The 24,512-nt window shown below is 42.7% G+C and overlaps 2 protein-coding genes across 5 annotated transcripts in view; one reads left to right on the top strand and one right to left on the bottom strand.

The window, feature by feature from the left end:
• Positions 1 to 5,751, top strand: part of Fhl2 (four and a half LIM domains 2) — a 72,430-nt gene extending 66,679 nt beyond the window's left edge. For all 4 annotated transcript variants that reach the window (XM_029479883.1, XM_021161490.2, XM_029479877.1 and 1 more), the window contains exons 5-6: positions 411 to 597; positions 5,157 to 5,751. In XM_029479883.1, the coding sequence (XP_029335743.1) occupies positions 411 to 597; positions 5,157 to 5,308 (339 nt within the window). In that variant the 3' untranslated portion in view covers positions 5,309 to 5,751. The remainder of the gene's footprint in view (positions 1 to 410; positions 598 to 5,156) is intronic.
• A 6,622-nt stretch (positions 5,752 to 12,373) lies between these two features.
• C1H2orf49 (chromosome 1 C2orf49 homolog) overlaps positions 12,374 to 24,512 on the bottom strand; it is a 17,218-nt gene continuing 5,079 nt past the window's right edge. The window contains exons 3-4 of the mRNA XM_021161245.1: positions 16,892 to 17,267; positions 12,374 to 15,149 (exon numbers count right to left, since the gene is read on the bottom strand). Of these exons, the coding sequence (XP_021016904.1) occupies positions 15,093 to 15,149; positions 16,892 to 17,267 (433 nt within the window). The 3' untranslated portion in view covers positions 12,374 to 15,092. The remainder of the gene's footprint in view (positions 15,150 to 16,891; positions 17,268 to 24,512) is intronic.

Raw genomic sequence — 24,512 nt, 5'->3', positions numbered from 1 at the left:
CCTCTCCTCTCCTCTCCTCTCCTCTCCTCTCCTCTTCTTTTCATTAGATAGTTTCTTTATTTACATTTCAAATGTTATCCCTTTTCCTGGTTTCCACTCCAAAAACCCCCTATCCTCTCCCCCCTCCCCCGCTCACCAACTCTCCCACTCCCACTTCCTGGTCCTGGCATTCCCCTACACTGGAGCATAGAGCCCTCACAGGACCCAGGGCCTCTCCTCCCACTGATGACTGACAAGGCCATCCTCTGCTACATATGTGGCTGGAGCCACGGGTCCCTCCATGTCGACTTTAACAAACTACATATTTGTTGTGGGTGGGGCTCATGTCTTACATCATCCATGTGCAACAGCAGTGACAGATGTTTACCAGAAACAAGGGTAGCCCTGACTCATACACTTGTCTCCCCCAGCCTATCACCACAGGAGGTGTTACTTACCGGGAACAGCCCTGGCACAAGGAATGCTTTGTGTGCACAGCCTGCAAGAAGCAGCTATCTGGGCAACGCTTCACAGCACGGGATGAGTTTCCATACTGCCTGACCTGCTTCTGTGACTTGTACGCTAAGAAATGTGCTGGGTGCACCAACCCCATTAGTGGTAAGTGTCCTGGGAAGGCCATTGCCAGGGTATAGACTGTCTGCTTCCTGGAACAACATGGACGTCTAGAGTGTTAGCATAAGAGTGTTGTTAATATCTTGAGGCTCTGAGCCCAACAAGCATTTTTGCCTCTGCTGTGCATCCTCAGAACACAGCTGGTGGCTTCCCCTTAAGCCTGGTGATGCAGAACCATTGGCCTGTCATTGAGTGTTTCTGCTTGGGTCTGAGTCTATTATAGTCACATGAACAAAATGAATGGTGCATTTCAGCCCCAACAGCAGTCCTGGTATTTGAAGTATTCATGTCATCTTAATGAGGCTCTTCTAACCACAAACCACAGCTAGGTGGGGACTGAGTAGCACAGTCCCCAGAGACGCCCAAAATGTGCCTGGTTGACAGACTAGTGTTTGGGCTGAGCTATTGAGTATGCTGAAGCTATTGAAGGTAGAGACTACTGGCTTCAGACTAAAGACCTTTGATTTTTCACCATGTACCAATCAGTGGCAGGGGGTGAGGGTGCAAGTATTCTGTTATCTATAGGAGTGTTTCTTGAAGTGGTCTTTCCAACCCCATTCATTCAGTCTACCTGTTTTCGTTTGTTCTTTGTTGCTCTGATAAACACCATGATTAAAAGCAACATGTGAAGGAAAGGATTTCTTTTGTCTTACTGTTTGTACTCCATCATGAAGAGAAAAGGGGCAGGAACCTGGAGGCAGGAATCCAAGCAGAGCCATAGAGGAGTGCTGCTTACTGGCTTGCGCTTCATGTCTTGCTCAACATGCTTGTTTGTATAGCCCAGGACCACTGTCTGGGGTCACACTCTCCACATTGGGCTTGTCCCTCCCATGTCAATCATTAATCAAGAAAATGCCCGACAGACTACTTGGCTACTGGAAGAGGTCCCTCTTCCCAGACAATTCTAAGTTGTATAGAGTTGACATAAAGCTAGCCAGCCCACATTGCATCGTCCCTGATGCACAGTCAGTAGACATATGTGGCAGGAAGCAGAGAGGCACAGACTTTCCCCTATAGCTTTGTAGGTAGGTCTTTCTTTATACAGACACACTTGCATACCATTGTGTACCTTGCCTAGAACCAGGTTGTCTTGCTCCTATGGGACTTCCCAGCTGGCAGGCCTTGGGTTCATGCTTTATTTGCATGTAAAATTAAAATATACAAAATAGTTAAATTCTGCTGAGACATCTGATTCTAGCGACGTAGATACTCTATTTCCCTTGAAATTAGTTTGGGAGGACAATGGGACATTTTCAGTGGCGTGCCCATCTTTGAAGCTGTTTTCCTAACTTCTGATAAGGAAATGTCTCCAACACTTTATAATTTATAGAAAAGTAGTATGAATGTGAAGTGCTTTATATTAGACATGGATGTCTGCTGCAGTTATAGAATTTGGGGAAAAGGTTAGAAGAACCAGAATCCTTCCTTTAAAACAGCAGAATTAATGCTCTGAAAAGCAATGATTGATTTTCAAGAACATATAGAAGAACTTTGAAACTGCAAACTAGAATGTACTCTTAGCTGTATTTCCAAAGACTTATACATACTGAGCTTCGATGAGGTTTCTAATAGATCCTTAGTACTTTTTATCCTCAACACAATTTATACTACTTTTACAAATAATTGGAAAACACTACTTTAAAATCTTCTATGTGCAGTGGTGCTTCCTTCTCATCCATAATTGACCACAGTATCGATCCACATAGGTTTGCAACTTTAAATCAATACCCAGGTTGCTTGTAGTGACCCACAGATGTGCACAGAGCAGGTGTGAGTTCCCACGCATCTATGCTTCTGGCTGACACTGGATAGATGAAGCTCTGCCTATGTGTTCTAGCTCTCTTCTTCCTTTGTAGCCCTAGCTGTGCTGGGACTCACTCTGTAGTCCAGGCTGGTCTCGAACTCACAGAGATACACTTCCTTCTGCCTCCTCAGTGCTGGGATTAAAGGCATGCACCACCACTGCCTGGCCTCTAGCTCCCTGCTTAAATAATGCGTCTCACAATGATGTGGGGATTGTTTTTGTCTTTTACAATTTTTGTGATTGGGGGGCAGGGCATTTCCATGTAGTGCCCTTGAGAACAAGAAGGCAATGTGCCTTAACAGAGGAAACACGTTAGAGAAGGTGTGGACCAGTTTTAATGTCAGTGATTTTAAATTAAATTAAAATGTCTAATATTCAGAGAGAGGCATGCATAGAGTAACATCTTCGGTCATTTGAAACATGATAGAAGATTTTAGAAACCTGTTCTGTCTTTTTTAAAAGCAGTAGTTCAGTATTTGCTAATTCAGTCTTGTTAGGAACATTATAGGATATAAAACTTAAAAATAAAGATTGACTATATATACTATGTATATAGTAAATTATATATGAAGAATCCTAATTTTTATATATATATATATGTATATATATATATATATATATTTTTTTTTTTTTTTGGCTCCTTTTCCCACCTCTTGTTGCATATGCTGGCATTTCAGGGCAAAAGAAGAGTCTCGAAGGAGACAACCACCTCCCCCCATGACGTTCACATTTTTCTTCACACACACACACACACACACACACACACACACACACACGCCACCACCAAAGCTCCTCTTTGCCCCAGCTCTCTGCTGTAGAACTTAACCAAGGGTGAGAGGGCGTGTGGAATTACATAGATACCGGGGTGTCCTAAAAGCTTCTTAGAGGGAGGCTGGAGGAGGACTCAGTGGCTAAGAGTACTGGATGCCCTTCCAGAGGACCCAGTTTCAAGTCCCAGTACCCATATAATGCTAAACTGTCTGTAACTCCAGTACCAGGAACCCAACACTTTCTTCTGGCCATTTGCTTACACGTGGTGCACAGAGATATACTGAGGTAAACACACACATAAAAACTAAAACACAAATCTCAAAATAAAAACAAAAAGCATCTTGTATTTGCAGCTCATTTAGATGCAAATGCTAAGATGAGACATCACCATTTCCCAAGCCTTTCACAGTCCTGGGGACTTCTCAGAGCTTCCTAGGTGACTCAGAGGTGCAGAAAAGTTACAACAGCAACCCTGAAGCCCAGATTGGATTCTGCCCAGGGCTAGTGGCAAAGTTCTGGTTCTAGGAAGAGGGAAGGCAATTTATATGGAAACCAGATACTTGGATGTTGCTCCTCCCCTTTGTGGTTCTGTGAATCGAACCCAGGAATTCACACACACTAGGCAAGCACTCTCTCATTGAGTTACAGCCTCAGCTCCAGGAATTTGCCTCCCCCCCTTCCCCCCACAAGCTATTTAGGAAAGGAAGGCTGATAGGTGTTGCTGGTATGTCCTCCATCTGGCAACAGAAATGGCCTTTGGAAAGACACAGGTACTTCATAGAGTCACATGCAAGGACCCAGTATTGGTGTGGCTTGCCAAATATGAGATTTTCATGGTGTAGAAGGGCTTGTTACAATACAACCTACCTGGTGAGTTAGAGTCTTTGTAGGTCTGAGAACTTGAACGTGATAGTAGTGGGGTGGTAGAGGTGTAGCTACTTCCTTACAGTCTGATTAATCACACTGAACTTTAATTAACTGAAATATAGTACCTAAATCTTGCCAGAACAGATGGCAACTGTGACGTAAGTCCACGTATTCCATCCTTCACCGTCTCGGGCTGTCCCTCGGCCATACAGACCACCTGTCATTGATAGTGTAGTCAGCACCCTGTGGACCCTAAACATCTCATGGGGACCAGTCAAACATGAGTCAAGATTTTTGTTTGTTTGTTTGTTTACCAATGCTGGACCCCAGGGTGTAGCTCTGTGCTCAACTGCTTCCATAGGATGCAGAATCCTGGCCCTGCCTCCAGCACTGTGAAAAGATAAACTGGTTTTGTTCAGTCCTTAACGCTTTCCAGGGCAGCTCAGGCCAGTGATCCTGCGTGCCTTCACTACACTATACCCCAAGTCACTGAGCCCCTTCTCTCACCCGCAGCTCCTGCTTCTGGAGCTGACCTCAGGGTCGCCCCTCTGTAAGCTGTTATTTCCCTAGCCCTTCCCAGAACTTTTCTACCCTTTCTCTTTCCTACCCTTTTCTCTTCTGCCTCCCTACATCTACTCTCTTTATTATAGCACTCAGCCAAGGCACAAGGAACTTGCTCCTTTTTTCTTGTGGAGAGCAGGTTTCATTTCAGGAGAAAAACCTAACCATCGAGGAAACAGCAGACACCTTTCTTCTCAAGGTGCTAGCGATGGAAGCCAGTCCCTCAAACCCTATAGGCGAGGGCTCTATCGCTGAGCTACACGGTCAGGTCAAAGCGGCACTTTTTCATAGTGTTACCGTACCCTTGTTAGAACCAGGGTCTGTTCGGATGACCCTGAGCTCCTTGAGGCTGTGCAGAGTTGTTGATTATATGTGCAGTCTCTGCTCTCAGATGCTTGTCTGAAGCTCACTGCGCATGTGTCGTACAGCGGGCTCAAACTTTGAAGTGGATCGCTCACTGCGCATGTGTCGTTCAGTGGGCACAAAGGTTAAAGCGGATCAGACGGTGCGATTGGTCACCTGTGTTTTCTTTTGTGCACAGGTCTGGGTGGCACAAAGTACATCTCTTTCGAGGAACGCCAATGGCACAACGACTGCTTTAACTGTAAGAAGTGCTCCCTGTCTCTGGTGGGACGAGGCTTCCTCACAGAGAGAGACGACATCCTCTGTCCTGACTGTGGAAAGGATATCTGAAGGCGCCACAGAAGCCACAGCGCATGGCGCAGAGATTCGGTTGTTTTCTTTCATAACCAGGCAATGCTGTGTTCTGATTCCCACCAGCCACCACGAGGCTTCCTCTTGCTGCCCTGGCTTCACATTTGTTGAAACCCTTTAGTTCTTTTCTTCTCAGTGGGGACAAGATCCATCCTTAAGCCCCGGATGGGAAGATGGTTTGGAATTTTATAGAAATGCAAGGCAGATTAAATGAAAAAGTCTTGAGTGTCTTTATAATGCATCCTTCCTTCACATCCTATTTAATTTTTTAAGTGCAATTAACATGTGTTATGAACTTGAATGTATTTTCAAGGGAGAGCTGGGACTTGCAGCTTTGTGACTTCCTTTTTATGTAAAACCTAGAGTAAGATTTATGTGACTTACAATAAAATTATTCAGAATAAAACATTTTGCCAAGCACAGTGTGTGGACTAATGATTAAATGTTAGGGTCTCACTTCACATAACCCTTTTGAGGGTCAGTGACCACTGCCTGCAGTGGGTTCTGATGGTCAGTAGAGGCTGGACTGGGGTGCTGGTCATCAAAACTGCACCACACTTTGTTTCAAGAAAGCCTTGCCGTAGCACCGACTTTTCTCCCTCACGTGCTTCCCTTCTCCTGGAACACGAATATTCTACATTTGATGTGCAAACCTGTTACATAGTATGAATGGCAGCAAGGCTAGGAGGCTAATGACAGGGAGCCCAAATTTTGAGTCACGCACTAACACTGCCTTCGAATCCATCAAGACACAAGCCACACAAAGCCAGAGATAGTATCTAGTTCCCACAGCTCAGCACCCTAGCAAGGGGAGGTGCATTGAGCACTGAGATCTTAAGTGTGTGTGTGTGTCTGAATGTGTATATGTGTAAATGTGTGTGAATGTGCATAAGTATATGTGTGTGTGTGTGAATGTGTATATGTGTAAATGTGTACAAGTATCTATGTGTGTGAATGAATGTGTACGTACAAGTATGTATGTGTGTATGTGAATGTGTGTGTGAATGTGTGTATGAGTGTGACTGTGTATGTATGCATGTATAGGAGGTATCATATTCTCACTCCATATCAATCCTGCTGCTTCAGCCTCACAGGTACAGGAATCACAGGATGGCCTATTTATTGTATCCAGCTCATCTTCAGGATCTCACTAAAGAGGAACAACAATACACAGACACACAGACAACTCAGACTGCAGGAGCAGTCTGTAAAAGAATCTTGCCTAGTGGCTAAGCTAGGACACAGAGAGCCCGACTTGTGTGACTGGAATGTATTCATTTCTGTTTAGGATGGCAGCATGGCAATGTTTCTACCTTTTATTTCCTAAGAAAGGACAGTTTGATAAAAAGGCAAGCCGTGCCAAAGAAAACACATCTGTTCAGTGTACAAATGCAAAGTCGGTGTGTTTTTTAAATGGGTACAGGATATTCTTTTTATTTTTTATATCAAACGTGTATATAATGCACATAGGTCATTTGTCACTCACGTTTTCCCTCTCTGGTCCCCTTCCCAATCCTGTTGAACCCCAAGTCCTCTCCAACCATCGTGTGATAATCCACCTGCTTTTATGGTTTTAAGGGTTGCCTGCACGAGCATGGGTGGGGCTATTTACTCAAGCATGCACAATCTACGAATGGCTACACCACTGGAGAAAACTGCTACCCTTTCCAAGCATTCATTAATCACAATTCTCCTATGTGAGGGGTGGGGCCTTAAAAGCCCTTCATCCATACATGATGGAATTCTGAGGGCCCCCATCTTGTGCTGAGTCTTAGTCAAGTTTTCTATTCCTACCCAAAACATCATGACCAAGAAGCAAGTCGGTGAGGAAAGGGTTTATGCAGCTTACACTTCCACATTGCTGTTCATCGCCAAAGGAAGTCAGGACAGGAACTCAGACAGGGCAGGAACTGATGCAGAGGCCATGGAGGGGTGATGCTTACTGGCTTGCTTCCTCTGGCTTGCTCTGCTTTCCTTCTTATAGAACCCAAGAATACCAGCCAAGGGATGGCACCACCCACAATGGACCTTCCCACCCTTGATCACTAATTAAGAAAATGCTTTAGAGCTGGATCTCATGGAGGTGTTTCCTCAAGGGAACCTCCTTTCTCTGTGGTAACTCCAGCTTGTGTCAGGTTGACACATAAAACCAGCCAGTACATGCTGATAACCAGAGTTTCTGACTTTGAGTAAAATGACCACGCCATCTCCGGAAGACAGCATTTCTCTTCAGTCCCTTCCGTCCCCCTGGCTTCCACTCTGCCCTCTTCTCTGCAGTGTTCCCTTGGATGGAGTGATACAAATAACCCATTTCAGTTGTGTGAACACTCAACACTCAACTTGTTAGTCAACATCCACTGCACACAGAAGCATCTCTGACCAAGCTTGAGAGCAGCACCAATCCAGGGGTATAAACAAACACTCGGAAGGCAGTCTGATACCATATGCCTTTAGCAAAATGGTAACCGGTCACCCATAAATGCTTATGATGTCTCTGCTGGCTTTTCAAGACAAGTTTCTTAAACTGGGTGATGTTGAATAGCATGTGAAGTGCCTATGGAGGTTTGGATGAGAGATATTCCCCAAAGTTCCAAATATTTGAACACTTGTTCCCCAGTTTGTGGCAATGTTTGGGGAGGTTAGGCAACCGTTAGAAGGCGGGGCCTTGGTGGAGGCAGTGTGTCATTAGGGGTGGGCTTTGAGGTTCCTCAGTCTCACCCCACTTCCAGATCATTCTCTGCCTTCTGTGTGTGGATATCCATTTCAGCTTCTTGCTTTGGCTGCCATGCACCCCACCGTGAGGGACTCTTACTCCTCCAAAGCTGTAAACAAAAGTGGATCTTCTCCGCATTTCTTTTGGTCATAGTGTCTCATCACAGCAGCCGAAAAGTAACTATAACAACCTTGGGTCTTCGGAACTTGGAGCTGACTTGAGGTTCTGCCACTGTCTCGGTTACTTCTCTATTGCTGCAATAAAACACCATGACTAAGACAATTTGTAAAAGGAAACATTTAAACTAACGAAAAAAAGAGGCCATGAGTTTGAAGGAGAGCAAGAAGGGACACATGGGACCGTTTAGAGACAGGAAAGGGGGAAAATTAATTAAAATGCAATCTCAAAAATAAACATACAAAAAAAGAAAGCATTTAATTTGGCTTATGGGTTCAGAGGGTTAGACTCCATGATGGTAGAGTTGAAGAAACAGTTGAGAGCTTACATCTTGACCCACAACCAAAAGACGAGAGTGGGCACCAGGAATGGCGGGAGTATTTTGAAATCTCAAAGCCCACCCCAGTGATTCACCTCCTTCAAGACCATATATCCTTCCCAACAGTTCATGGAGGAAACTGATCTATAATTTACCCCATCGTGTGTGTGTGTGTGTGTGTGTGTGTGTGTGTGTGTGTGTGTTTTCAACCTTATCTGAGTAATGCTAGCTTCCTGAGTTTGGCAGTGTTCCATTCCTTTTATGTTATGGAACTATTTAATGAGCACTGGTGCAAGCTCATCTTTAAAGGTTTGGTAAGAGTTGGCAGTAAATCTATGTGGTTAATAGAGAGCATATTGCACATGCTTAAAACACCCATGTCATATGCAGATGTCTTGTGTCCTTTCTCTCTTTGTCTGGCCCATATACTTTTTCTGTACTCTCTTCCACAACATTTCCTAACTCTTAGAAAGGTTGATATAGAAGCTCCATTCAGGGAAGAGCCCTCAACAGCTGCTTAGTATCAGCATCTTTAGCAGCATCCTGAAAGTATTTGGGTTTACCATGGCTTACTGTGAAAAGAAACTTCTCGATTAATGATGAGAGCAGCCCTTAGTTATTGGGATGAGATGGGTGGGGTATATATATATATATATATATATATATATATATATATATATCACTATATAGATGTACTAAATTATCAAATAATAAATTTAAAGAACTGTATATTAAAATGTTGTATATTAAAATTTAAAGATAATTTTTAAAATCGTTAAAACAGCAATCTGCCCATTTTTTCATGGTTTCTGTAATTTTTGTTACTACTGATTTTTAGTTTTATTCTATCATGTTCTGGTAAAAATGCAGGAAATTATTTCAATTATTCTGTATTTTGGTACCACTTGGTTTATGGTCTAGGACGTGGTCTACAATTAGAGAAGGTTCCATGGGCTGCTGAGAAGAATTTACACTCTGTGTCTTCTGGGTGGAGATTCTGTATATACCCGCTGTTTACTTGATTCCCGAGACAGTCCTTCACGGGTGTTAGAACATGTATTTTCAGAATTCCAATACTATCAGCTCTCTAAGACCTTCCGAGGACTTCAGAGGCAGATAGGATTCCTTCATTCTATTAATTCTGTTCCTTTAGAGAATCCTGACTAATATGACTTTGGTACCAGGGAGTGGGCTCTTGCTATGACAGGCCTGACCCTGCCACTTTTTGGGAGAATGAGGATGATTTGGGACTTTAGACCAAGAAAGCAGCCAAATGCTGTAAGCAGGGCTTAATGGGCCATTCTAGTGGCAGCTTAGAAGATAGCAGTGCTGAGAGCAATGTGGACTTCAGAGGCCCAACTTGAGGGACTTACGAGGACAACAATATGAGTAGCTGGATCAGAGACCAGTCCTGAGATATTCAGGCAAAGAATGTGGCTGCTTTCTGCCTTTGTCCTAAGAATCTGCCTGAGGCTAAGCGGTGAAGTACTAGGTTAATTTCCTCGATGAAGGAGTTTTCAAGACATGGACTGCTATGGGCTCCATCACATGGCTATTAAAATTATTCACTCTAATCAGAACAACTGTAGAAAAATGAAATATAACTTGCGGAGAAAGAGAACAGCATTCAATTTGATGTTAGAGCTGAGGCTTGAGCAGAAAGAGATAAATTGAAAATGGAGTAAAGGAATGAGGGCTCACAGAGAAAGACCACACACCAAGGCACATATCTAAATTGGAAAAAAAGAAAGGCCTAAGGAATTTTTTTGTCCCTAAAAAGCATCAGCAAGAGGAAGTTGCAGCAAATGTGATTCTGTGTGGTTAGATTCCATTCCGAGCAGGACGCTGAACCTGTCAGCGTCCATGTGGTTCTGGCTTCAGAGTCATGAGGGATACACAAGCAGTGAGGTTGTATAATCTTCTTCCATGGTTAAGGAGAGCCTTTAAGGCCAGAGCTATGGCGGGGAGACCCTGCATGGGGAGGCCCTGAAGAGCCATTCTGTGAAGCTGTGAAAGTGAAGCCTGGGTTGCACTGGAGACGCCAATGTGTTGAAGATGCCAGAGCCGTGAGACCCCTGCCAAGAAGAGTTGCACTTAGGGAGTGGAACCAGCCAAGGAGAGAGAAGTATGTTTCAGGCAGCAACGCTAAAAGGGTGGAGCCATCTAAGCCCAACACTCAACTTCTTCACATGCGAAGCTTCGGTATTTGGAATTTGCCCTGCCGGATTTTGGTCTTGCTGTGGATCAGTGTCTCGTTCCTTCCTTTTGGAATGGTACTGTACATCCTGGGGCACTGTATGTTGGAGGCATGTAATTTGCTTTTCTTTAAGAGATTGCCTTGGTCCAAGACGAGAGTTGGACTTTTTAACTGTGCTTTTTCTGAGTGCATTTTGTGTTATGATATATAAGGCCATAGACTCATGAGGGTCAGGGAGTTGAATGTGCTAATTTGAATGAGAGTGGCCACCACAGGCTCACATATTTGAACACTTGGTCCTCAGCTGGTAGAACTGTTTTGGGTGGGATTAGGTGGCATGGCCTTCTTAGAGGTGTGTCACACGGAGGGTTCAAAAGAATGTCTATCTGCCTTATGGTTGTGTCTCAAGATGTTAGCTTCAGCTCATGCCTGCCTGCCTGCCTATGTTCCTCACCATGGCTGTCATGAACTCTAACCCCCTGAAATAAGCCTTCTTCTAAAGTTGCCTTAGTCAAGGTATCTTATCACACAACAGAAGAGTAAGACAGGAACATTGGGAGATGTGGCCTTGCTGGAAGAATTATGTCGGGGTGGGGTGGGGTGGGGTGGGGTGGGGGGTGGATGTGAGGTTTTTTAGGGAGACTCATGCTCCCTGGTGTGCTTTCTGCCTCTTGCTTATGTTTCAGGGTGTGGGCAATCAGCTGCTCCTCCTGCTTTCTGGCATCTGCTGCCTCTACTCTGTCATTATAGATTCTGACACTCTGAAACTGTAAGCACAAAATAAAGTTTCTTCTCTACCTTGCTCTGGGTCTAGTGAATACCACAGGAATAGAAAAGTTGCCAAGTTATAAGCCAAGGCATAAAATAAGTTTCTGTGCATCTAGACATAAATTACTGAATAAATTATTGGTTCACATCCTGTCATTCCAAATATATTACTTCATTCTCACTGCCTGCCTTCTGCATGGAATTAGGAATTGAATCACCCTGCTCAGCCCTAAAAACAAAACCTGATGTAATTAAAAATACACAAGGACTCACATCTTTATTTCACAGTAAGAAAATCAACTAAGTTTTTAAGCAATTGAAAATATTAAAGTCATTTCCGTTCATAAAACACACTAGTGCAGGAAGACCTTTGTCTTGGCTCTTTTTGGTTTGAAAGACAACATTACCAGAGTGTTTTCTCAGTTACTCGATTCAGAATTTCAGTCTTCAAATGCAGTAACATTACGATCCCAGCTAAGGAATTAGTCACTTAAGTTCAGTAATCAGGAGTTATAAGCAAAAGGGCTGAGGTAGGACTTGCCTCAGAAAATCACCCACTCTCCCCAGAAGGGAGACTAGCTGTTCACTTCAGATCACATCCCCTTAAGGGTCTCAATTCAGTTCCTGCTTTGTCCCATTTATTACTTAGGAACACTTGGGGATGCACCTCTTCACATCAATCAAGACATCTTAAACACGACATCACTAACTGCCCTCTTGCTCACAAAAGGGAACCCAACTAGGCTGCTTGAATGTGGATAAGATTATGCCACACATAATGGCACTTCCTGAACCAGTTTCTTCAGTCACGTAAGTCATAGGAAAAAAATTTCATTTTATTTGTATTGCAAATGACAGGCCTGCTCAAGATAGTTTTATTCAGTTTATTTAAATAAGGACAAGGCTACTTAAAAGGCTATACATACAAAAAATGTACATTACAAGGTCAACCTTTTCTACACTGAATTACAAAACGTACACAAGCATTTAATAAAAGCACACTTAAAAACATGTTGACCAATTAGTAGCCTCTCAACAATGCTCGGATTCCACAGTAGTAAGTAGAGAAAGCTCTTACATATGGGGATGATTTAATCTACTGGCAGTTTTACTTAATGTAAGTTTTTAAAAAGTCATTGCTGTTGAATGAGTCTTTACATCAGTTTTTGAACTGTCTCTCAAACTTAAGTCAACCGAAACAGAATTTCAAATGAAAATTTCAATTCTGAAGACTTTTAATACCGGCAAATACAGCGTATGTATGGCAGTAGTGAGCCACTCCTCCAAGGGTCCGGCACTGCCTACACTAATAAGGCTACTCTGGAGAACTATGCTGCTGTGACAGCCTTGGGAGCAATTCAGAGCCCTGGTGCTGCAGGGTTCCAGACGGTGGGATCCACACAGTGAGCTAATACCCCTCAGATGGAAGAGGATTGGGGTCACACTATCTTCACCCCTTAGTGAATGGAGTAAGGTCACAGACACAATACAATCTGCAAACCTAAGTCGGAAACTTAGACCTAGAGAAAAGAGGAAGGAGAATGGGAAAGAGACCAGGATATACAAAGTAGGAAAAAAGGAGGAGGCTGACTTGCAGATGGTAGATGTGGTGCCTTTTGTAACTCAAGAGCTTCCCACTGCCTCTAATGCCATCTATTTGCCTAACCCAGGAATAAGAATGCCTTGCCTCACTGGGATACAGAATCAAAAGCAACAATACTAACCCTATACACCATTAAGGAAACTTACTCCAGACTTGTTCACCACTCTCATCAAGTCCTTCTAGCCCAAACTGAAACAGTACTTCAGAACAACACTCCCAATGCTGCTGCTCCAGATGCCCAGTAGTCGATGCTTCATCACATGGAGGAAGCCAATTCCATGATCCCTTCAGGAGGCATGGCGCTCCATGACGGAGGCACTACGTAATACACAGTGCATGGGTCAATGCTTCTCCACTTCTCAAACTCAAGACAGCTCAACAATATGCTGCTATGTGAGTGTGGACGCTGAGTGTTCATAGTATAAACTTCAATTTGAAGCAACAATGTTACACAGTTCAGCTGTTATTACCAACCTACTCTGTACGTTAAATATACAAATTAAAATTCAATTTCACCAAGTAACTAAAAATAAGTTCCCACTGACTTAAAACCGTCAAATGGCTAACTCTCTCCTTAAAAAGAGAAACGCCAGTGGAAGCAGAGAGGTCAACTGAATATAAAATACAATGTGTTGTTGTACTCTAAAAGCTGCACTTTTAAAATATACCTTGACGATTACATATAGGAGCACAGTTCCTTTCAACAATATTAACTTATCAACCCTGCAGGTAACAATGTATTTAAAACGTTACTGTAGCATCAATAATTCATGCAACACTTAATATCATAAATTTTGTCTTATGTGTACAAATTTAGTCTGGAAAACAAAAAGCAGAACACTTAAAAACTGCAGGGTTGATGTCTAAGAACAGTACTTACCTGCAAGGCTGAATTAATTTTTGTAAGGCTATTCTGATATGTGAACTAAAATGGTTGTTTTAACAAATCAAAGAAAGGAGATGACCCTAAGGCATACTAACAAGGCAAACCAACAATTTGAAGATTATACATGGAGAAATCTATGAAGTATCTTTTGCTTAAAATGTTTCTCAGTAAGAAACATAAAGGAAGGAGCAGACGCTAGACGTCACGAATGTAAAGCAAACAGTATTTTCTCACATTCCTGCATTATACAAGTGGATAATGCTACTTGCACAAAAATAAAAAGAGCATCACTTAGCCCTGCATGGGACAGCCCTGCAGGGAGCTGCATTATAGCACATGAACCTCTTCAGAGTCCACTTCCTACTGCATTCTACAGTGAATTCCAACTCCAGCATCCGGATAGTGACAACTGCCTGCTCCACAGCATACTGATAAGCACCCCACCATGACTGTCACACGTTCTGGATTTTCTTATGTCTAGAATTCTAGGACCATCATTCCCAAACTTTCCGACACAGAGTACTGCCTTTAACATGATCACCCAGCCTGAAGACTTTGAAATCAGTCTCACTTTAAAAAGATAAAGCTCATACAAGCCACATAAGAAAAGAGTAGGCAGGGTCCCTGTAAGCCAGGAACATTCTAAAGACACGGCAGCTTATGCCACTGAGAGGGAGGAATGGCAAGCCCTGACTTCCCTTTTGCTTTCCGTGGGACAAAGTGGCACACATAACTAAAGAGCAGAAAGCTTTTCCATCAACACCATCAACACACTTTTCTTGGCGAACCCTTCAAGATGCAGGTGGCAATATTTACCACAATACTGTGAACTGCTTGATGCTTCTGCTTAGGAAAAGAATTTATAGAGGATGTGTACAAAGCTCTATTTTAAAAAGAAATTCTTCCCTAATTGGGACATGAAAGTCAAGACATTGTAAGGAAGGGAAGAAGGAATAGAGGGAAGGAGAGAAGGGAAAGACTTGTTTTTTCCAAACCTATTTTAAACCTCAGGAAAACCCCACAGTATTCAGGACTGCATAGATGCTGCGGACGCATCTGAAACTGCGGCTGCAGCTCTGTTTACACTTGGAGGCTTGCTCTCACGGCCATGTCACATGCTGTATCTTCCTCTTCACCTCGGGAGGCTTCAGGTGATTCTGTAAGACAGAAACAGAAACCGTTTCTAACAGCAGCTGCCTCAGACACTCAAATGCGCACTCATCACGCCAAGGCTGGCTACAGGCCCACCAGAGCAAGAGCACTGCTGCCCTCTGCTGGGAAGGATGCTTCAATTAGTAAAAAAGTAAGTATTTTGGCTCCCACTTGTCTATTCTGTGGTTCTCAAATGTTCTACACCAAGATCATTTACATACACACACACACACACACACACACACACACACCCTCTGAACCTTGTTCCACAAACAGCAGAACCAGAAACTACAGAAAGCAGAGGGACTAGGCCTCTCTTGAAGATCCTAGCCCACCTCCCTCCCTGATGTCATAGTCTAAACTTCATGAGACATGTTCACTAAATATTTACATTTCTAAGGTAATACCTATCTATATGTATCTACATGTATGTACAAAGGTCATGGCTGTGTAAATACATATGCCTCAAAGGCTCACTCCTTATTGTAGTACTTCAGATGTGGATTATTCTTTTTACTTTTTTTAAAAATTAATTTTTAAAAAAGATTTCTTTCTTTCTTTATATATTTATGTATTTATGTATGTATGTATGTATTTATGTATGTATGTATGTAATGTATGTGAGTACATTGTCACTGTCTTAAGACACACCAGAAGAGGGCATTGGATCCAAGTACAGATGGTTGTGAACCACCATGTGGTTGCTGGGAATTGAACTCAGGACCTCTGGAAGAGCAGTCAGTGAGTGCTCTTAACCTCTGAGCCATCTGTCCAGCCTTGGATTATTCTCTTTTCATCGCACATTTTCCACTATCTCACAAAAATGGTTAAAATCAGTATGTAAGCAGATTGGTGTCCAGCATATTCCCTGTAATAGAAGTACAGCCGGCCACTTAGCTGAGAAAGTCATGCAGCTGTGAGGTGTAAATGCCAAGTATCCAGATACTTCAACACAGCAGGACACACATGTGTAAGAGACGCCACGCCCCTTGCAACTCCTCTATCCTTCCCAAGGTAAGTTATTTGGTGTTTAGGGAAGAGTAGATTCTAAGGTAGGTTAAAGGTAAGTACAAACAGACTTAGGGCCTAGGCCCAAATACTACTTTATAAATGTGTTGCCCTAGACGATAGCATTCTGGACCTCACCAACAAAGGAGTATTCACCTTTTTGATTCCAAGATGGAAAGAGAAAATTTTATGAAATCTTCCTCTCTGCATTCATTTTACATAAAAAGAAATTTAGTGAACTTTCAAAAACAATAATCATTGTACATTTTTAAATTCCAGGATTCAAATATATAAGCTACAGGATAAAAAACCCCAGACACTGCAGAGTTCCAGGGCAGCAAGTGGGCACTGTGGTCTGTAGAGTCAGGTAGGAGTACCTACTGGGGTAGACTGGGGATGCTGAAAGCCTGGGTAGGTGAGGTAGCATCCCCTCAGGGCATCAGTGGGCTCTGTGCAGTGGGACCACTAAGCCCTGTGTGCTGCCGGGACTGCTCTCAGGGTGATCCTTTGTATCAGTATAGTAAGGAAAGGTGTCAGCTTAACTATCAAAATTTCACTACAGTTTGACATGGGGCCAAATTTTAAACTCTCTACTGTTTTCAGATCACAACATACTAAAGGAAATAGGCCTGTTTTTAGCACCCTATCCACCCCAGGAAACAAGCACAGCCAGTTGACCCAGGGCTACAGGGTGGATGCTCAGTGCCATGCTCAATGTTGAAGCCACCCCCACACTTACTGTGGCCTCTGCCTCTTCCTTAGGAGCAGCCCGCTTTAATTTCACAGGAGTAGTTCCAACAGGGGACAGAGGTGGTGACTTCACTGGACCCGAAGAACTTTTCCTATTCATGAAGTCATGGTTCTGTTTAGTCTCATTATTATTGTGCTCCATTTTATTGTTCACAGGCAAATTGGAAAACAACACTAAGGGTGAAATCCTCGACGAGGAATTTGGTGATTTCCAGAAGGCATCACTGGTGGAGCCTGTCTGGGCAAGAGGCTTGAGCCGGTCGTCTGCTCCGTTCTCCGTCCTTTTCACTTTGATGCTTGTGCTCGTTGAGCTCCCATCGAACACAATGAGGGGCCTTTTCCTTAATCCATCTACAGCACTACTCCTGAAAGCAGAGAGATGTTCTCTTATAAAGCACCACACAGGCTTGCAGGCCAATAAGCAACAAGGTTTAGTGAACAGACTGTGGTAAAGGAAATAACTGGAAGTAAGAATCCCAGGCCCAAAGAAACAATTCTCTATGCTTTAAAGTACAAAGTACTTATTTATAAGAGATTTCATTATCGTTTATAATGAGATGTCCCTCGTGGTCTTGGGGGTGTGAATGCTTGGTCGCCAGCAGGTGGCGCTGTTTGGGCAGTTTAGGATCTGTGGCATTTCTAGAGGAGCACCTCAATGGGGGAGGGTGGGGAGAGTTCAAAGACTTCTGCCATTTCCAGTTTGTTCTCTATTTCCTGCTTGCAGTTCAAGATGGGAGCTCACAACTGTCTACTGTGGCTGCCACGAATGCATGCCAGATGGACTCATCGCTCTGGATTAAGGGAAAGACCTCCTCATAAGCCCAAATAAACCCTTCTGTCTACAAACTGCCTTGATCTTGGTGTTTTATCAAGGAAATAGAAGATGACTGATATAAGTATTAACTAGCTCCATAATAAACAAGAGCAGCTTATTAGTAGTGCTATCCTTACCATGTGATCACAATCCATTATTATTTTACAAGAGAAACTACAAGACAGTCCCAAGACTCTCACAGCATAGTCCACAAACAACAAAGCAAAGCCCTACTACAGTCACCAAGTGTCTCCAAGGTCTGGATACTTTCTCATCAGAGATTACAATATCTGTACAATTGTAATCGTGGGATTTGATGAGTCTTCATGCCCATTGGTTAACTGGTACATTTCACTGTTCCAAAGCACAGGCCTGAACATTGCAGGTAATTGTGAATACTTGTGAATTTAAACATGTATTACCATAGAAAACACAGAATAAAAACAAGGTATAGAAGATTAGCAATAGTGACACAAGGCACTTTCAGTGGATGGAGCTGGCAGGACGGAGCATTGCTCTGGATGAATCCCCGAGGGAGGGATGAGTGAATGTGGAGGCTGAGACTGTGAAGACTTTCAGTAAGCTAATGGACTGTTTGCAAAACAAGCATACGCTATAAACCCACTGTAGAATAAGTCCATGGTGTTCACAGACCAAAGGAGCACGCTTGTACTGTGAAACACAGCCTCCATCCTCATTCAGGCATTGAGGCCTTCATGCCCACCCTCATCTTTGATCAGTTACATCATCTGAAGAAGGGCATGCATCATGTGACCACAAGGCTCTAGTGCAGTAGCTCTCAACCTTCCTAATGCTGTGACCATTTAATATAGTTCCTCATGTTATAGTGATCCCCCATCACAGAATTATTTTCATTGCAACTTCTTAACTAATTTCGCTACTCTTGTGAATTTTAATGTAAATATCTGTTTTCTGATGGTCTTGGGCAACCCTTGTGGAAGGGTCATTTGGCCTCACAGGATGGGAACCACCAGCTTAAAGACTTGTACCATTTGGAGGTTGCTCTCTCTGCTTCCCATGTGGGGTCTGAGACAGGAGCTCTCAGCTGTCCCTGACACCCTGCCCAGGGCTTGCTACAGTGCTTCCCCACTGTGATGGTGGTGGGCTTTTATTCCTCCGGGACAAGCCAAATAAACCTCTTCCTTGCATAAGCTGTGCTGCATCACAGCAATAAAAATGTAACTGATATGCTGTGTCTCACCTTGACTAGTTATAGCATTCCTCTGGATCGGTGTTTCTCCACAGAAAAAAACAGTGAGTTCACCAAGACAGGATACTTTTAGATAATCTCAACTATAATGCTCTGGTTCCAGATCCAAATTGTAAAACTGTGTGTGTGCACGAACAGAACTGGGTGTGTCTGTGAGGGGTGGCGGTTGGGAGTCCTATGTGCTGGTACCAAACCCAGACTTTGCACAGCACCTAGGTAAGTACTCTATAACTGAGCTTTAAACCTCACCCTCCAAATTGCAGATTCTTAAAATAAAGCCAAAGATCTTTTCTAAGCGATACCCGTGGGCTATGAAGTTTAGCTTTGAAGTATGAGGAGCACTGAGTGGTTTGCTCATTACTGGCATAAGTGCTGGAGTGTGCTAATAGCACTGCTTGAACTGAAGACCCTCAACAAGCAAATGAAATGAGAGGTACACATAGCATAGTTCAGAGACGTCTGAAGGTCAGCACTAAGATGTAGCCATTGCTGGTCAATGGCGAGCCATTTGTACTTCTTTCCCAGAAGACTAAGAGCACACTTATACTCAACTGCATTTAAGTTTCCCAGTCACCTCAGCCGAGAGACTCATAAGAGATTAAAGTCACTGTCAAGTTAAACTTACATCTTCCCTCTTCCCCAGCCCTCCAAACCTTCTCTTATGGCTCTAGTCCATTCTCTACAACAGTGCCTATGAAGATAAGATTCACGTAACTTATCAGTACCACCACTATGACAACCAACACTCATCCTCACAACGTAGTTAACAACATTTACTACTCAAATGAAACTTAATTTAAAGTAATTTGATTAGTTTCCTGAAGTTTAGGAATATTTTAAGAGTTAGATGGCTGTGACTAAGTAACACTCTTCATTCCCACACCTGTCAGAAAGGCTAAGTAAGATCTTACTTGACTCTTCTTTTTTTCCTCAAAAGTCAACAAATTCTATTGGTTCTACCATCAAAATACCTCTAGACCTTAGTCCATCAAATTCCTTAGTCAAAAATATCATTTATTGCCTGGATAATAGCACACGCTTTCCCTTTCCTCCTCCTCCCTTCTTTACTTCCTCTCCTTCTTTTAATTCTTTGTGAGTTTCCCATCAGGCATCCCAATCTCACTCATCTCCCTGTCCCGTCACATTTGCCCTTGCAACCTCCCTACCAAAAGTAAAATAAATAAAATAAAAACAAAACATAACAAAATTTCATCATGGAAGCTGTAATGTGTGACAGTGTATCACACAGTATACCCTTCTGTCAAGACATCTTTAGTGTTCATTGCATTGGTTCACGGCTTCTGGCTTCTGCTACTCGGTCAATACAAAAGCCTTACTGCGACTCCTCTCAAATATGTGTCATATCTCCCTGTGTCATGGAGATACTGCACCTTTGGATCTGCAGAACTGGTCCAGTCACACACTCCAGCAGTAGATGGAGAAGATGTTGGGCTGGGCCAACTCAAAGACTGAGTGGTAGCTGAGTTGGTCAGTTTCCAGCACCCACACCACCAGGGCAAGCTCTCCAGCACTGCTTTGGCTCTCTTACCCAATGCCATAGGGGCAAGGGGCAGGGCAAGCTCTCCCTCTCTCATGCCTTTGGGGCTGGTTCACCCACGCCCCTGCCACCAAGGCCAGCTTTACTACAGCATACCATCTTTAAAAGTCCTACCTTAAGTTACTTCTCAGTTCAGCAGGGAGAGTCATCCGGTTAAAAAATGTCATTGTGCTTTCTGCTGGGGCAGACTCTTGGCTGGTCTGCTCCAGGGAAGACACCATATCCTGATCCATCCTAGAGAACCCACTGCACTCAGAGCAGTTGGTAAGAACCTCCCCAGCTCTGAAGTCTGCTGCTGGGAGCCCAGTAGACTAGGAACCCATCACCCACCAAAATTCCCACCCTCCTGAATACCACTTCCCTTCAGTCCCTTCCACCCCTTGCACCCAGTCCGTTCTGCTGGGGCAGACTCTTGGCTAGTCTGCTCCAGTGAAAATACCATATCCTGACCCATCCTAGAGGACCCACTGTACTCACAGCAGTTGAGGATCAGCTGCACTCAGAGCAGTTGGACAACAGCTTGACTGCTCCACTGAAAACCCAACAGTCTGAAGGCCTCCCAGGAGATCTACTGCAGGCAGGGCAACAGATCAGCAGCTTGGAAGGCCCTACAGGTGGTCTGCTACAGCCAAGGCTGCAGGCTTACCAGGAGAACTGGAGCAACCCAGGTACAAAAGAGGCAGACGTCAGATGGTCACACAGACCAACAAACACCAGGGATATCCAGATGGTGAAAGGCAAGTTCAAGATCATAAGTAACAGAAGCAATAAATATGGGCATCATCAGAACCCAGTTCTCCCACCATAGCAAGCCCTGAATACAGCACACCTGAAAATCAGGAAGCTAACATAAAATCCTATCTCATGAAGATAACAGAGTCCTTTAAGGAGGATATCAATAACTCACTGAAAGAAATACAGGAAAACACAGGCAAACAGGTGAAGGAATTGAATAAAGTGACCCAAGACCTAAAAGTAGAAGCAGAAACAATAAAAAAAAAATAATTAAACACACACACACAAATGGAGGCAAACCTGGAAATGGACAAACTAGGAAAGATGTCAGGAATTGCAGATGTAAGTATCACCAACACAACACAAGAGATAGAAGAGAGAATCTCAGGTGTAGAAGATACTGAAGAAGAGATTGACACAATTGTCAAAGAAAATTCAAAACATAAAAAACTCCTAACCCAAAGCACCCAAGAAATTCAGGACACAATGAAAAGACCAAATCTAAGAATAATCAGAATAGCGAAGAATGAAGATTCCCAGCTCAAAGGACCCGAAAATGTCTTCAACAAAATCATAGAAGAAAACTTCCCCAACCTAAAGAAAGAGATGGACATAAAGGTACAAGAAGCCTATAGAACACCAAATAAATGAGACCAGGAAAGAAAATCTTCTTGTCACATAATAATCAAAACACTAAACACACAAACAAAGAAAGAATATTAAGAGCTGCAAGGGAAAGGGACCAAGTAATATACAAAGGTAAACCTATCAGAATTACACCAGACTTCTTACCAGAAACTATGAAAACCAGAAGATCCTGGTCAGAGGTTAATACAGACCCTAAAAGAACACAAATGCCAGCCCAAGCTACTATACCTAGCAAAACTCTCAATCAACATAGATGGAGAAAACAAAATATTTCAGGACAAAACCAAATTCAAATAGTATCTATCTACCAACCCAGCCCTACAGAGGATCCCAGAAGAAAATTCCAACACAAGGAAGGTACCTGCATCAAAGAAAGGACAAGATATTAAGCATCTCACAACAAAGCCAAAAGGAGAAAACCACAAGCACATAAAGCCACCTACAAAAACAAACATATCAGAAACCAACAGTCATCTCTCTTTACTATCTCTCAATATTAACGGACTCAACTCACCCATAAAAACACATAAGCTAACATACTGGATATGCAAACAAGATCCAGCATTTTGCTGCATACAAGAAACACACCTCAATAATAAAGACAGACATTCTCTCAGTGTAAAAGGATGGAAAAAGGTCTTCCAAGCAAATGGTCCCAGGAAACAAGCAGGAGTTGCCATCCTAATATCCAATAAAATAGACTTTCAACAAAAACTTATCAAGCGTGATGAAGAAGGACACTTTCATATTCATCAAGGGGAAAAATCCACCAATAGAAAATCTCAATTCTGAACATGTATGCCCCAAATGCAAGAGTACCCACATTCATAAAAGAAACTCTACTAAGCACAAATCACACATTGAACCCTACACAATAATAGTGGGAGACTTCAATACCCCACTGTCACCAATGGACAGGTCATTGAAACAGAAACTAAACAGAGACACAGTGAAACTAAGAGAGGTTATGAACCAAGTGGATTTAACAGATATCTACAGGACATTTTACCCTAAAACAAAAGAATACACCTTCTTTTCAGCACCTCATGGTAGTTTCTCCAAAACTGACCACATAATTGGTTAAAAAACAACCTTCAACCAATACAAGAAGACTGAAATAATACCATGTATCATAACAGATTACCATGGTCTAAGGCTGGTCTTCAAGAATGGAAAAAACTACAGAAAGCCCATATACATGTGGAAACTGAACAACTCTTTACTCAATGATAACTTGGTCAGGGAAAAAACAAAGAAAGAAATTAAAGACTTCCCAGATTTTAAGGAAAAAATATTGACAAATCATACCCAAACTTATGGGACACAATGAAAGCAGTGCTAAGAGGAAAGTTCATAGCACTAAGTGCCCTGGTAAAGAAACTGGAGAGATCTTATACTAACAACAGCACACCTGAGAACTCTAAAACAAAAAAAAGCAAACTCACCCAAGAGGAGCAGAAGGCAGGAAATAGTCAAACTCAAGGTGGGAAATCAACCAAATAGAAACAAAGAAAACAATACAAAGAATCAATAAAACCAGAAGCTGGTTCTTTGAGAGAATCAACAAGATAGATAAACTCCTAGCCAAACTAACTAAAGGGCTGAGAGACAGTATCCAAATTAACAAAATCTGGAATAAACATGGAGAGATAACAACAGAAATGGAGGAAATTCAAAAAAATCATCAGATCTTACCATAAATGTCTATACTTAACAAAACTAGAAAAACTAGATGAAATGGATGGTTTTCTAGATAGATACCACATACCAAAATTAAATCAAGAGCAGGTAAACTAAACAGGCCCATATCACACAAGGAAATAGAAGAAGTTATTAAAAACCTCCCAACCAAAAAAAAAAAGAAAAAAAAAAAAGCCCAGGGCCAGATGGATTTAGTACAGAATTCTACCGGACCTTCAAAGAAGACTCGATACCAATTTCCCTCAAACTATTCCACAAAATAGAAACAGAAGGAACACTACCCAACTTGTTCTATGAAGCCACAATCACTGATACCTAAACCACACAAGGACCCAACCAAAACAGAGAACTTCAGACCAATCTTGCTTATGACTATCGATGCAAAAATACTCAATAAAATTCTTGCAAACCGAATCCAAGTACATATCAAAACCATTATTCACCATGATCAAGTAGGCTTCATCCCAGGGATGCAAGGTTGGTTTAATATATGAAAATCCATTAATGTAATTCACTATATAAACAAACTCAAAGGGAAAAAAAAATCACATAATCATCTCCTTAGATAGAGGAAAAAAAAGCACTTGACAAAATACAACACCCCTTCTTGTTAAAAGTATTGGAGAGATCAGAAATTCAAGACCCAGGCCTAAACATAATAAAAGCAATTTACTGCAAACCAACAGCCAATATCAAATTAAATGGAGACATACTTGAGGCAATCCCACAGAATCTGGGGAAAAGACAAGTGTGATGGTTTGTATATCCTTGGATCAGGGAGTGGCACCATCTGAAGCTGTGGCTTTGTTGGAATAGGTGTGACCCGGTTGGAATGGGTGTGTCACTGTGGGTGTGGGTATAAGATCCTCACCCTAGTTGCCTGGAAGTCAGTCTTCCACTAGCAGCCTTTGGATGAAGACATA

The sequence above is a fragment of the Mus caroli genome, chromosome 1, assembly GCF_900094665.2.
Source record: "Mus caroli chromosome 1, CAROLI_EIJ_v1.1, whole genome shotgun sequence".
Classification (NCBI taxonomy): domain Eukaryota; kingdom Metazoa; phylum Chordata; class Mammalia; order Rodentia; family Muridae; genus Mus; species Mus caroli.
This window is presented reverse-complemented; position numbering and strand designations above follow the sequence as displayed.